Source organism: Scatophagus argus, chromosome 4 (assembly GCF_020382885.2).
Source record: "Scatophagus argus isolate fScaArg1 chromosome 4, fScaArg1.pri, whole genome shotgun sequence".
NCBI lineage: Eukaryota > Metazoa > Chordata > Actinopteri > Scatophagidae > Scatophagus > Scatophagus argus.
This window is the reverse complement of record NC_058496.1, coordinates 18,478,716-18,494,337: the sequence shown is the minus strand read 5'-3', so window position 1 is coordinate 18,494,337 and position 15,622 is coordinate 18,478,716. Positions and strand designations below refer to the sequence as shown.

The following is a 15,622-nucleotide window of genomic DNA, read 5'->3' as shown; positions in this document are numbered from 1 at the left end:
GCAGCGTCAGAGACACTTCTGATACTAGTATTGGTATTGGACCAACCCTACAACAAAGTGTTAAAGGTAAGATTTCGCAGTGAAATTTATTAAATTAAAGTAATGGAAATCATGCATAACTGGCATCACCGTTATATAACAGCCAACAATATTTGGGGTCAGCCTTTGTGTTCATGGCAAGCACACCGCTGGCCATTAGAATCCCAGCTTAATAGTGGTAGAAAATGGACGGAAAAGTAAATGAAATCATTAATTGCAATTATTTGTATGACAATTAATTGTGAACTAGAATTTCAGAATTGTGACAGGCCCAGGCTGAGTGTGAGGTCATTACCACAAACATTTGTGCTTTGATTTTCTGACTTTATTTCAAACATGCTCGATATTTGCAGGAATCAACTAACAGGAGGAGAAGGAGAGCAGGACTGCTTCAAGTACGTTAGTTAAAGTGCACTATTAGACTATCAGGTCTAAGGAGCACACACAGCTGGGGAAGGAGAAAGGAAACATGACGAAAACAACACTGGAAAATAAGGCGATATGGAGAAGTGTGGCTTAAGAGAGTTAAGTGAAAAATAGAAACTTTTCACTCGTTAATTAATAGTCCTTTTACACAAAAGCACACATATTCACAGGTTCAGCCATCATTCAGTTTATTAGAAACACCTGTGCTACTGTCAACCAGCTGTCTTTGCTGAATAAATTTGCACCTGTGCTTACTTTCCTTGAGGCTTAATATATTTCATTCAAATGTAAAAAATTCTTCTGGCTAGGCAGCATGCATGCACTATACTATGGTGTTTAACAACATATGGGATTTTGTTGACAAGTGGAGTCATGGCAGGTTCATATCCAACTTGTGCTTTCTGATAGAGTCCTCCAAATCATCCATACACATCAGTGAACCCTTACTTAAAATCTTATATGTGCTGCTCACCTTTTCTAGTCTAAATACACTTTTAGTATATTAGCTATACCTAGATCCAATAAATCCTCCTTTGTGAACCTTAGAAGATTCAGTGTGTGTTGAAACTGTCAATTAATCCATCATCACTAACATAAATGGGATGGAGAAAACACTCGACAGAATAATACAATATGTGCAGTGCAACACAATTCTTTCATGCCTCTCTGGTTTCCAGGAGCAGAACTGAGACTAGCCATTGTTCTGTTGCTGACCTCAGAGCAGCTTCCTCTGCCCTCCTTCCCTCTCACACTAATACAATCACACACAGGTCTGATGAAGAGAAGTAAGCAGCCTCTTCTTCCCTAACTATGTGTATGATATCATTATGCCAGAGGGGTTTGTCTCTTCTATCATCTTTTTGTTTGTTATGTTTAAGGAAGGACTGTGAGAGACCATTTTGGAGACTTCATTGATGATAACACACACACACACACACACACACACACACACAGTGTTTCCAATGGCTCTCTGATGTGGTCTTCCTGTTATTTCTCAGTAATTACAGTGTTTCATTTCTCAGATTAACATCCCAGTCACGACAGAACAACACTTTGATTTCTACGCAATTTTAAAGTCTGTGAACTGAAGGGCTGCCCGAAAATCTGTCAAATATGGCTTCTGGAAAAGCATGTGGCAGCTGCCGACATATCCGTGTATTCTTAATAAGATGACATTTATCACAATTTGGACCTATAGTATCATTTCAAGGCTTTTCAAGGCAAGGATTTCATTTGACTTCAAACAGTACTAATACTTTCACACCATTAGGCTGGTGCAGAGATAACACATGACATGACAACAAGTACAGTATAATAGGAGAATAAGGGGAGTTATCTCAAGATTCAAGATTGGCAGTTTCAACCTCTCCAATTAAGATTTTTGTACTTAACTTCTAATATTTCTACAATGCGTGGGCTTCCTTTTACTTCAACTATATAGTTTGTGTACTGTGCAGTTCATTGTTCTGCGCCTTTGTGGAGTGTGGCCTGTTCACACCAGATCTGTCTGGAACGTGAAGTGATTCAGATCACTTGGTCGGAAAAATGCCATTCAAACTCCAGTGAAGCGTCAAGTTACTGCACTTCAGCTGGGAACATTTTACTTACCAAGTTAAAACATTATGGATAAAAGAAAACACTTCATGTAAGTACCAAACATATAAACAGAACCGGCTTCAAATTGTTTGTATTGTCCAACCAACAGTCCAAAACCCAAATACTCTTCGTTTATTATCATACATGACAAAGAAAAGCATCAAATCCTTAGATTTAAGAAGGTGGAACCAGCAAATGTTTGACATTTTTGCTTGTATAATGACTAAAGCAATTCAGCAGCAACATTTCTTTCAATCAGCTAATCCCCTAATCAGCCAATGGTAGCAGCTCTACTGTAAAATTCAAAATGAATAAATAAAGTTCAGCTAACCTATGTAATCTCAGTGTGACAGTTAGCAGCTAAGGAAAGCTAATGACTGGTGGAGGCTGCAACGCTAGCAGATCCAGACGATTGCTAGCATCGTTGTGCTAGTTACCACTTTGGTCAAATGAACTGAAATGAGTCAGCTTGTCGTTTCCCCACTGACACATTGTCCTTTTCCTCTACCACCCTGTGCCAAATGTTCCTGAGGACATAACTGAAGACCTTTCACACCTCACTGTATAACTTTGTTTACAGTCGTTGCAGTGTCTCCAGCATGACGGTCCATGTGCAAAAAGTGACGCCGACACAGAATATGTTGATCCTCGTTTATGAAGGTAAGCGACCGCTGTAATGAATGGGGCTTTTCATTTCAAGATAAGAAGTATTTGTTTGTTTTTAATCTCTCATAACTGAATGCAGTTTTAACATCTGTAGGACATGACATTAGTTCACTGCAACTAAGAACATTACTCTGACAAATACTAATAAAATTAATGAAATTAAATAAATGAAATAATAATTAATAATTATTAAATTTATAGGTTTTAAAAAGCTAGCCAATACATTTGTAAATGTCTCAAACAACAGGAGATCATGAACATAAACTGGAGGAAATCATAAAACATAACCAAGCAGGTGTGTTTTGTTACCACAGAAGCTGTACAGTTGTATTAAACGGTCAGCAGTTATTTCATTGCTAAATTCTAAAGTTGATGAGCTGTGATAAGCAACAAGAAGACTCAGCAGTCCTTTATTTACATATGACACACACAAGGCAATTTATGCAGGTGTGTTTCATGGAGTATAAAGTGGAGCACAGCAACATAAATGCTGTGTCACAAGACGCACAGACCTGCATACAGTCAGTGAATACAGACAGTTGTGCATCCTGCCAGCTTCAGTGCCAAGATTCTGCTAATGATAATGATGACAGGCTCTGCCACAACGATCATACTTGATGTTCTGAATGTTCGATAAATGAAGGCCTGAGGCAGCAGTGGTAGTTCACTAGGACAGAGTACTGTGGTGTGTATCTTTGTTTTGGTCTAAACAGTGGGTGTAATCTTGTCTTGGCCTCAGGGAGTGGCGAGGGGGAAACACAGGAAAAAGGGGCTTCTGCTGCAGGAAGCGGCCTGTAAACCATCACTCCCTGTTCCTGTCATTCCACAGATAACGTCTTCTTAGTCATGTTCACTCACAGGAAACAACAATCTGTGATGGAGCGCACACACACGCACAATGCTGACCTGTAATCTCAGACACACATGCAAATGCAACACGGTACACATTCAAATGTCCACACAAAACCAGTACAGAGCGACCATAACACACTCACGGCCACTATGTGATATTGTTTAGATCGTACAAAAATTGCCAAAGGTGACATTTATGACTTTGTGTGTGAAGGGGGTTAAAAAAAAAAACACATCTAGTAACTCCCCAGAGAGCATTATCTCACATCTCTTCTCCTTGAGTTAGACTTCAGTGAACAAAGATAAATGTAAACCTCAAAAAACAGGCTCAGACCTCCTCAAACTAGATGAAGGCCAATGTAACATATGTTACAAGACTTCAGTCTGAAGCTGTACACGCTAAAATTAATGCGAACATTAACATCCTACGGCAGCAATGCTAACAATGTTGTTCAGCAGGTATAACGTGCACCATTTCAAAATGCTAACATACATTATATAGACAAAAGTATTGAGACACCTGACCATTACACCAACAGGGAAACCAAAACTGCTGGCCTGGTGGTATTTTAGAAATGAGAAGATCAAAGTAATTAGGATTAATCAAATTGTTACATCTTTAATTACACCTAATTAAAAATGCGACTTTTAGTACCGAGACGGGCATTCTATTATAAGTCCAACCTCCTGCCTTTCACTAAGTCAAGTTTCCCCTCTTGAAGTAACATTTAGCCTGAGGATAACTTCAGAAACAGATGGTGAACACAGACAGCCTGCCTTCCAAAACAAAAACTGATGGTCAGGCAGGAACATTTGTCAGCACTACTGCCCATTGCCACTGTGGCATCCTCAAAGCTAACCAGCTCACTAGTGACCATGCCCATTAAACATGGTCTCCATCCCCACCAGACAAGATTTAGACACGAAGACGTAGGTTTAAAGCAAAGCACACCCCTATTTGTTTGTTGTTTGGTAAGCTTTTATTGCATGTACAGTAACAAAACTAGTTGTCGTCAACTCCAGTAAAGCTCCATTACCTTTACATCCCATGTTTCTCCTCTGCTCTGCTCTGTCTTTCTGTACAGTAATACAGAGCAAGCCAATTAGTTTACCATGTAGCAAACTTAATTTACAAACAGGCTAATTACCAAAACAAGTCTTTACTGGCATTAGGGTAAGGGTTGGGGTTCACAGCAATACAATAAATACGCTTAACACTGAGCAGACAGTCCAACATCATGAAGAACAGAGAGAGGATCAAAGTTATTGCGCTGCATGGACCTCGTGGAGGTCATATTAGAATTTACATCATTGGTGAATTCTAAAGATGGAAGAAACACATAGCAGAGAGGATGTGCAGAAAGGAAGCAAGCAAATAATTTCAAAAGAGGAAATGAAGGGATATTTGGTGTTTGTTCGGTGACTATAAAGTTTTGAATCTTGTATCTTGAATAAATCTTGAGTGCTTGAACAGTGGAGTAAGCGCCACAGTCATCCACAGTACAAGTTGACTCAGACAGGATATTTTAAGTAAGTCAACTGATCTGAGTGGGTGAGGGTGGGGGTTGGAATGCTAAAGAAAGGAAGCGTTTTTGTTATCCACTGCAATAATGGGTCAACATTTGTATGAAGATTTGTATTTGTTGGGGGCGTGTGTGTGCGTGTGTGTGTGTGACTGTACACATGACTGGGAGTAAGCAAAATAGCTAATTTAAGCTTTGTTAAGTGGTGTGTCGTTAAGTTGCATGAGACAAGCACATCACTCCCATTGGGCAGGGATACTATTGGCTCATCAGCAGAGGACAAGCATGCCAACACCGTCCCACAAAAGCTCATCAAGCCAACTCACAGTGGCTATGTGTTGCTGCTTACTACCTTACTATGCAAGCTTTTAGGGATTACACTACGAACTGGACACAGATTTGTTGGTAAAATACATAGAACAAAATTTAAATGTACACCAACGTCTGGCACCTTCTTCTAAGTGCTAACTAAATCTTTGGCTTATACTGTGGTGAAGGCCAGTCAAACAGCTCCTCTCAACAGTTGGATAGTTTTCAAAATATGCCTATTTTAACAGTTGACAGTTTTAACCAGAGCTAGATGAAAATGTTGTAAGATTCACCTCTTCATGTTCCCTGCAGACACTGGTCCAGGATGTGTTTAGCCTAGCTTAGCATAAAGAGTGGAAGCAAAGGGAAATTGCTAGTCAAACTCCATCAAAACTGAAAAGTCAAGGTTAATTGCTCGGTTACTAGGTATTTCAGTGTCAAATCACTGTCCCTAGTCAGCATGGTTTTATGTCCTTGTCTGATTTCATGTGCACTGTCTATGTGCTCATTTTCTAAGTTGTATGACACCAGGCTTTACATGCTTTTTAAGTCATGTACACATGCACAGACCAGTCAGAGACCAGCACTGCACCAAATGTGGTCTTCCCTGATGTTAGCTTGGGTTTCAGCAGCGCACCACGCCCTTGGCCTCTGAACCTATTCCCCAGCCAGAGGGCAGTACCAATAAACTCTAAACACAGACACACACACAGAGGGAGAGATACATGCAGGAATTTTATCAGTCAGCCACTCCCAGCAGCTGTCCAAATCCATGTGGTACGATTCCCGCTGGTAAGGGAATATTTAGAATATCTTGCAAGTTTAAGGAGTGTATGCATACAGGCTACCTCCTCCGTCAGCTCTTTTGGAAATTTAGGGAACAGGTTCATTTAAGTGACAACATATCTCATCTGGGTCACGTTGGGAACCCTGGTGGTATAGTTGTGTTGGTCTTTACTAATACCAACTGAATGATTGACAGAGGGCAGGGCTGAGCCTCCTGCTTCCACATGAAGACACATCCAGAAAAACAAAGAGCAGACACTTGGCTATCGGTCTAACCCAAGGCTGACTGTAAGACAAAGAAATATAAACATGATGACAATATTTGTTGGAATCATGAAAATAAAGACCGCTATCAGTTTGCAAGAGTTGATACTTCATGATTTGCAACATTTTTAACATGATACGCATGTATCATTTGGCAATGCAAAACATAAGAATGAAAATGACTGACTATTGATTGAGTACAATAGAATGCACTAAAAAAAAATAACAACATTGATTTTCTAACCTGTTATGCAACACTTTCTAATTTTTACTTGAATGGAAGAAGAATCAGAGCACTAAGTTTCAGAACTGCAAGAATTCTGAGAAACACAGGATTAACTTCTCTGCTATCACAGCAGTGAAAGTGGCCCCATCATGACCTCAGTCTAAAGTCAGTCCCTGAATGTCACTGGATGCATGTCATGTCAAATTTGATCCAAAGTTCAATTTAGTGAATGTTTGGCTTCTATTCCTTGTACAGTTGCTCAGGAAGATGGAACTAGTCTCACCATCGAAAATGATGGCCTTGCCCTGACAAACAAGAGGGAGGTGATGACTAGAGCTCCTACAATCCAGCAAGAAAGCATGAACAAAAATTTTGACATGACTGTATCAAAAAAAGACTTGGGTTAATAAATATATTGGTTCTGTTCATTTGTCTAACATTTTATGCAGAAAAGGCTTCAAAGGTTTGCTAACTCATTCCAGATGGGGGACGAAGATACTGTTGTACTACTACTAATGTAAACTCAACACAAGCATGTGAATGTAGCTCTCTACAGAAACCTGGATGCCTGGATTTCACTTGCAAAATCCAACCCTGATGGAATCAACCATAGTGAGAGCGTCTGGCAGTGAAGAGATCAGCAAATGGGAGCTGCGAATCCTGTAGGATTTTGCCATTTAGATTTTTAAGCAGAATGTCTTTAGAGTGAATCAGCTGATGTAGACACAGTTGTTTATACACATTGTGCTTAAATAAGGACATGAAATGTGGCTGTTGAATCTTTTAGGAAATTAGTTGTAAAATATGGAAATAACACAGTTGTATGGCCAGATATGAGTGGGCTGATTTTAAAACTCTGAAGTTTCCTATCTTCAAACATTAGATAGATCATGTCCTGAGGATCTTTACAAAATCTGACTTCAGATAATACGACATGTGAAGCCTTGTTCAGGGCCTGTAAACTGCTTCATATGTCAACATGTCTACCACATTTACACAGTGACATGAGAGAGCTGATTCTACAACCAGACACAACCTCAATCTTTTATAATCATCCCAAATGTAAGCACTCTAATTATAGACAGTCTTTGTGTGTTGCACAACAGGGCGGGGTGAGGAGAGGGAGGAGGAGGTAGTGGTTGGGGGGTGAAAGCCCAAATCTGGTCAAGAGCACTGAGCACATCTACCATCACTTCAAGGATCACTGTTAAAAACAAGTGTAATAAATACATGAAGCATCCTAGGGTTCACACAGTTAAGCAGTATTTGTAATCAGGAAGTGGGGGAATTAAAGAGCTTCAAATTATCTTGAAACGACCAATCGATTAATTGCTGACCGACAGAAAATACATCCACGACTAGTTTGATAATTGATAATCAGTTAAGACATTAAAAGAAAAAAGTCACCCAATCACTGGTTCCAGGCTCTTAAATGTGAGAATATGCTGTTTTGAATTGGTTTTGGACTATTGGTCAGAGAAAACAAGAAATTTAGGAGACATTGCACTGGCATCTGAGATATCTGAGATGGGCTTTCTCACCATTTTCTGATGCTGGACTACAAAAATTATTTTCAGTAATAAATTTATTCCCCTTTCAGGAATAAATCAGAAGTGTGGAAATATTCTGAATTTTGAAGAAGCTACAGGTTAATCAGAAAATGACAAACTTGGTCAATCAGCTCACACAGCAATCAGCTAACGAGTTGCACTCACTAGAACAATATTAGCCGATCTAATGATCTAATATATAACAATGTTAGACTGAGAAAACATACAGGCAGGGTGAAATTCAGCTGTGCTGTTCTGTCATGAGCAGCACTTACTTAAACCCTCGGTGAGTACGAAAAAGTATAAATAATACATGTAATTCGTATGCTAATTTATGTAAATACATGTAAATTCCATATGTGTAAGCAAATTATGTTGACTAGCATTAATCTTGGCATGTATTATTGAACTGATTATAAAACTTGTTAACTGCTCTCAATTTTAAGCCATGCTGCATGTGTAATTGGAAGTCAATTTTAAGTAAACTTAACCGTGCTTAGCTGCTTACAGTAATAATTTATGCGCCGTTTGTTCTTTTATGGCTGTAGGCTGAAAATAAAGGGGTGGCAATTTCTTGTGTAAACGACAGTGTTAAATGGGCACAAGATACCGTCTCGTATTGTAGGCAGCTGAATTGAATCAACCTGAAACTGTACTGTGGCAGACTTTGCGATATCAGCAAATATTATGTCATTGTCCAAAGAAACAACACAATATCAAATCTCGATGAAACTGGTGCTTTACACCTCTTGTGGTTTATAACCTGGGGATTGCATCAGTGTTTGACTGTGCCAGCCATTTACATAGGATATGTGCCAGTGAGTGAATGCTCACCCTGTTCACTCTCAGCAGCTGTGCTGGAGTGAATACGTCACTCAGGCTGAACTGGATTGTGCTGTTGTGAGAAAACAGAATGGGCTTGATGAACAGACTGCACTGAATCATGGGAGTATTGATAGAAACCTGACGACACTCACAATACTTCAGCACCATTGATTTTTGGGAAAGTGATGATGTGTTCCAGGGAACTGTGCACATGATGATACACTTTGCTGTCTTTTAGGAAAGAGAGGACTGAGCTGTGATGTTCCATAATACATTAAGGTGCTGTGCTACATTCAGTTTGTCTGTATGAATGAACAATTTGTACTGACTACATTAGACATGGTTCGAGAACAGGAATGGACTTACCCTAATGAGGAATGCTGTGACTTTGTGTTCAGTAAAGTCCAGTATGCACCACTGTTGAACTTCTTTTTCTAAATCATATAAGAAGCACCTTGCTGACCAAGACTAAAAGACACTCAGCATTCATTCTTTCAAAAGGAATAAAAAGCTTTCCTTTACTTGTCCACAAAAACCTGACTGTATCCCCACAAGCTCATCTGTGACACTGACTTAAAGTGCGTGTCGTAGCAATTTAAAAAAATGAGGCGTCATGTTGGCCACTACTCATTTGTATGAAGTTGAGGTCTAGGCTATTTTATGTTAATTAGGTGTATCCAGTATGAACTGCCACTCGCAAGAGGGTTAACCTTTATGCTGTCTGTTAGTGCGACTTCTACTGGTATGTCAGTAATCATGGAAAAGAAATGTGGCACACCTATGTATCATCCAATGGAGCTGCCACAATTAGTCGATTAGTCAATCAGTCAACAGAAAGAAGACTAGTCGTCAGCTATTTTCATAACTGATTAATCATTTAAGGCATTTGTCCAGCAAAAATGTCCAACTTTTGCTGGTTGAGGCTTCTTTAATGTCAGGATTCGTTGCTTTTCTTTGTCATTTATGATAGCAAATGAAGAGTCTTTGGGTTTGGGACTATTGGTTAGACAAAGTAAACATTGACACTGCTTTGGGTTCTGAGTAACCGATGAGCACTTTTCTCAAATTTTTGCCATTTTTCATAATCGTGAACATGGCAGCCCTAAGGTTCAGTTGCTGGGACACCAACCCTCACGTCCAAAACCACCACTGTTGACACGTAAATTAACATTTCAACTGACAGGTTTCAAGTTTTAGGAGCTCCCACTTCAACCAAAGCTTCCACTTTTCACTTATGCTTAAAATAAAGCTTAAACTGCTTTCACCTGTTACACGTCACCTGACATTTTTTTTTCTGATTCTGTCAGTGCTCACAAGGACATTTCTGCACTACTGCCTAAGTGCATACCTTTAACTGTCTCTGGGCATTGAACTTCACTTGATAATTCATCAGCTTTCAGCACTTGCACACATAATAACAGTCCATCTACTTCCATATCTTACTCATACAGTTTTAAAAGTTCCATGACTACACATTACTCTTCAATTCAATCAAACTCAGTTCTTCAAGCGACAATTCAAGTACTTCAGAGTTTTAAACTTCAGCTAGAATTCTCACACAATACTTCACAAGCCAAGAGTTTACAATTTAAGATGATTTGACAGGTTTACCAAGTTTATGACTGCTCTGTGCACGGGAGAACACTTTAATCGTTAAACAGTCTGAATGGAGGAGACGTACGGACATAAAGAAAGATGAGACATACTGTATGTATGTGTTTCTAACAAAAAGGAGGGTGAATTCAGGACAAAATACTGCACTTCCACGGTAGAGAGGACCAAAGAGGACTTTCATAGTCATTAGTATGATCACACACACACACACACACACACACACAGCCATCATGGATGACCATTAATCTGAACAGCCCCTTTCCTTCTGCACCCAACCAGCCAGACCAAATGGAGCCCAGAGGGGTGTGTACACACCCATAGACACGCACACACACAGGAAGAGTCAACCTTGACCTACCAGCAGTGTTGTTAGTGTGTGATTATCATCTCTACAGCAACATGAGGTAAAATGATGCACTTACAAAATATTAAATATTAACTGAAACAATAAACAAACCAACAAACATTTCCAAAAAAACAGTGCAACTAACCGCCTGAAAGTCATGGAACTGTGTTGAACGTGGCAACAATGCTATAGGGTGTAAGACTCCCACGATTTAAAGGAAATGTAGGAGTAGGTGGTTTATTCTCTGTCCTGAGAAGCATTAAGATATCCTTCTTCTACAATAATTTTGCACATATTTAAGCTCCACAAGTGGCCATTGAATAGGTTAGGGTGCTTTTCCCAAAGGCTGCATGAGAGTACAGACACTGACATTTATTTTGTCTTGGTCTCTCCCTCAATCACACACACTTTTCCCTACTGGACTACTGATTACAACCAGTGACCTCCTAATCTCCTGAGAACACCCCATCAAACCAAAGATGTCAATCTGCACAGGATTACAATCACGGCCAACTCTAAACACTGGAATGAGGCCGAACTTCTGCCAGTTGTCTCAACTGGATGAACAACGGGAAACAACAGCAGAGTAAATATTAGTTCAGCTATGTAACAGGGTTTTCTATTGGCTGTCCTGGAGCACAACAGGTGTACTGTCAAGCTGGCTATTGGCTGGCCAACATGCACCTCACAGCCTGGACGAAACCACGCAGACACTTCTGACAGGTTTTAAATGACGTACAAGCACACTCTTATCACAGAAATCACATGACAAAACGTGTTCACGTTATGACGAACTTAAAAATGTTAGCAAATGTACCGTCACACATGTCAAACACAGTTAAGTGTCACTTACTCCGACATTTTCGCTCTTGCTCGGATAAGAGGCCAGTCTCCCACCGCCTTTCACTGGCATCCTGCCTCGCCTCAAGTCGGCTGAACGGGCGCTTTGACGTCGCGGTTGAACTCGAAGCCGTGTAGGTTAGACAGCGGTTAGCGTGGTGGCTAGTTTTTTGAAATGAAACATATCTTTGTGACAGCCAAGGCCAGCTCCGCCCTCGTCTTCAGGCAGCCTTGTGTTCCTCCGGGTGGACAGCCTACTAGAGCCAGCAGGCAGAAAGAGGGAGGTCCGTGCGTCCGACCAACACAACAACTGTGGACTCACACTGCTGCTACGACAGCACAACAATCATGGATCATCACATTTCCTGTTTCCTTCATTGGAAACATTGCTTTATATTTTTTGCTTAAAATAAAAACGCTTAGCAGCACTTAGCACCATCGGAAGTCTGGTAAACACCGCTTACAGCTATGGGAATATCGACTAACCTATAATCATACACTGTTTTCGTAAAGCTGCACTGTACGCTAAATATACACGGACACGGCTCCCTTTTCCTGGTTAATTCCCGACATGAACTGGGTCGCGTTTGCTTCTCTCTTCAGGAGGAAATTGCGTCGTTTCTGCCAATCACTTAAGAACCCGACTGTAGAGTCGTGACACTCAAACCTAATACATTATTAACTGTAGAGAGGGAAAACTTTATATGACTTTATAAGAGTGGGGCGTGAAGACTAAATTGAGGCCCATTAGGTGCGTGTAGCCTACATCACTTGGTACAGCCTATGTTTTGTTAAACTGGTTTCTTATCAAGTGATAATCAAATAACTATCAAGCATGTGTTCTCTCTTTCCTGTTGGCTATTTTTCTACTATTTGACCGCCACTTAAAAGAAAATGTTGGAACCAAATTAACCTTAATTTGTTTCAGCTTTGTTTATTTTTAAAGAGCTGTGTGGCTGCTTTTCTTGTCATTCCTTGTGTTTTATTATAATTTTTTATTCTCTTTTTCTGTATGATCAAGTTGTAGGCTTGTCAGTCTTTGGATTGTTTAGTCAGTTAATATTCTGGGCTATTAGGCAGAAACTGCACAGCATACTACAGCACAGTCTAGTGCACTTCTTCATGTCTGTTCAACTTCCAGCATCAGTCATACAAATAGTCTCATTTAAAAGAACAAGTCAATTAACTCTTTCAGAAGTTACCAGGCCTAAGAAGTTGTCCATCATCCATGCAGTCTAGCAAACAGGTAGCCTTCAGATAATGCTCCCTAAGGGTTCCCTGAAGGTTGTTTGGGGGTGTTTTTAAATAAAATAAACTTTAGAAGAGCTTCAAAGAATATACCATAAAAGTTTGACACTTTACAAAAAAAAAAAACATTGTCTAATTTGGTTATCTCATCATATCGGGCTTGAATCTCCTCAGATATTTTCATTTAAATAACTGTAAATCTCTTTTTTATTATTATTATTATTTATTTATTTTTTTTATTTTAGCCTTAACCTTTGCTTACCACGAAAGGCTACTTTGGTTAAACCTAGACGCAACAGCCACATGGTTAGGTTTCAGAAAAATTGGTGTTGTGTGCTTTCTTTTACACGGGATACAAACTCTGGCTTCCTGGATGAAAGCTGTGTGTGTGACCCGCCAGTCATCCCTGATCTCCATCCCTTTTGTGACTTTTTCACTTTGTAATCTACAACATGTTATGCAGTTGCACTGATTGTCTGATGTTGACCTCTATTTCCTGGAGGCTCTTTACAGCCTGGTGCTGTAGAGGGACGTGCCAGAAAGGCAGTATTTGGTGCTTTAGACTGCGCTTGCTACCTGGAAGGTAGCATCTCGTAACATCTCGTCCTGCAATGCATCTACACAAGTTGGTTTTGTATTGTGTTTGACTTAATAAGTGTAAATAATGTTTTGTCAAATCAATTTAGGATCACAGGGCTTCTGGAGACTTGGATTATGCCTGAGGTTTGTTGTTGTTCTTATTTTTATTCAGAATTTTTATTTTTGGATTCTGTTCCTTTATAATAGTTTTATCATCAGCAAGACTAGGTATTAGGGACTTTATCATGATCTATATCATGTGAAAATGCTGGCCAGAATGTAGCGCTTGAGGAAAAGCCAGCAGGTCACCACAATGATGAGGAATCATGTTTCAAGCCAGGATGAAGCCAGACAGACAGACAGATGTAGCAGCATCAGGACCACCAGTCTTTGGCCTGTTGCCAGTGGGAAAACAACACCTCAGTCTCTAAAAAGTCAAAACTACCTTAGGGCAAAACTTCTCTTTGATTTGCTCCTTTATGCATCAAGCTTCTGCATGAACGAAAGTTCTGAATTTATATCCATCACCATTGGGCACTGCTGTAGCTCAGTTGGTAGAGCATGCGACCTGTGTACTGTGGCTGTCAGTGGCCACAGGTTTGACTCCTGCTTGTGTGTCTCTTGCTGCATGACATCCCCTCTCTCTGTCCACCTTTTCTTGTCATATCTTCAGCTGTTCTATCTGAATAAAAGACAAAAAATCCCCAAAAAATAATAATAAATTGCACTCAACCCTTGCTAATTGGATACATTTTCCAATATTTTGTCCACATATACCGGTATTATCAAATCCCATTATATAATGAAAAAAAATCTACTATTTTACTGTAAAAAATCATTTTTACAATTTTTATTTATGTTTAAATGAGTTCCTTCAAAGTTTAATATATTAAGGTTGCAAGTTAAATACTGTCTTCATGCAAATAAGAATTTGCATGAAGACAGTCAGTTGACAGAGCCACCATTGAGAGTCCAGACTCTCGGTAACAGAGACGCAGCGACATCTAGAGGCTGCTAGGTGAAACACACCAAACAGCCCAGTGAGAGAAAGGAGAGGAACAGTGCTGGATTATTTCAAGACAAAGATATAGTGACAAGTGTTGTGAGTGACAGGGAAAAAGTTTACTGTGACTCTCATTTGATCAAAAGTGCACTGTGCTTTTGCCCTTTAGCTGAATGTTTAAAAAGACAATCCATCTATAATACAACAGCCCCAGAAAGGAAAGGAGGCACCACCAACATCCTCTTTTTACCCATAACACTGAGTAATGTGTTTACATGATCTTCATCCTTTTGTGTAAGTGTTTGAGCATTTCCTCTACAGTATGATTAACAGAAATTATTCTTCTTTTGCAGGGTTTTCTCCTGCCTTTACACCCTCTACAAAAATGACTGTATCATCCCTTCACCCAATGCCACACATTTAAAATGTGTTTTTCACATCTGTCTTTCAGAGATGTCACACTAAGGGCACATGACTCTTTCGCCTGCCAAACCTGACTCACTGATGGACACTGATGAAATATGCTGTGACAGACAGAGAGAGAAGAAAAAACAGAAACATTTCCATATTGTACACTCACCCATGCAATCAATTAGTCACGTGGGTCAAAAAGCAATTTAACAAAAATTAAACAAGAAATATATTTATTACAGCAGTAGCAGTAGAAGTAGTGCAATAACAAGGTTAATGACACATTAAATTAATTGTTGTTTGAGTTGTATTCAACATTTCTGTAACCTTCTGAAACCATCGATCATTCACACCTCACCTGCTTCATGACTTGCTGTCAGCTGTGCGGAGGTGAGCCAGGAGGAGGAGCCAGGGTTTCTCTCTTTTGTCATTTGTTACGCAAATATTTCTGTTACTTTTCATGTGAACCACTCGGGAAAACACAATGAATGCCTTCATAGAGAGAGTGTCCGAAAATGT

At 39.7% G+C, this 15,622-nt stretch overlaps 1 protein-coding gene across 2 annotated transcripts in view; it reads right to left on the bottom strand.

The window, feature by feature from the left end:
- Nucleotides 1–12,479, bottom strand: part of LOC124057673 (tight junction protein ZO-2-like) — a 67,631-nt gene extending 55,152 nt beyond the window's left edge. Inside the window, exon 1 of one of the 2 annotated variants that reach the window (XM_046386142.1) lies at nt 11,876–12,479. In XM_046386142.1, the coding sequence (XP_046242098.1) occupies nt 11,876–11,935 (60 nt within the window). In that variant the 5' untranslated portion in view covers nt 11,936–12,479. The remainder of the gene's footprint in view (nt 1–11,875) is intronic. The other variant, XM_046386143.1, reaches the window with a different exon arrangement.
- Between the last annotated feature and the right edge of the window lie 3,143 nt (nt 12,480–15,622).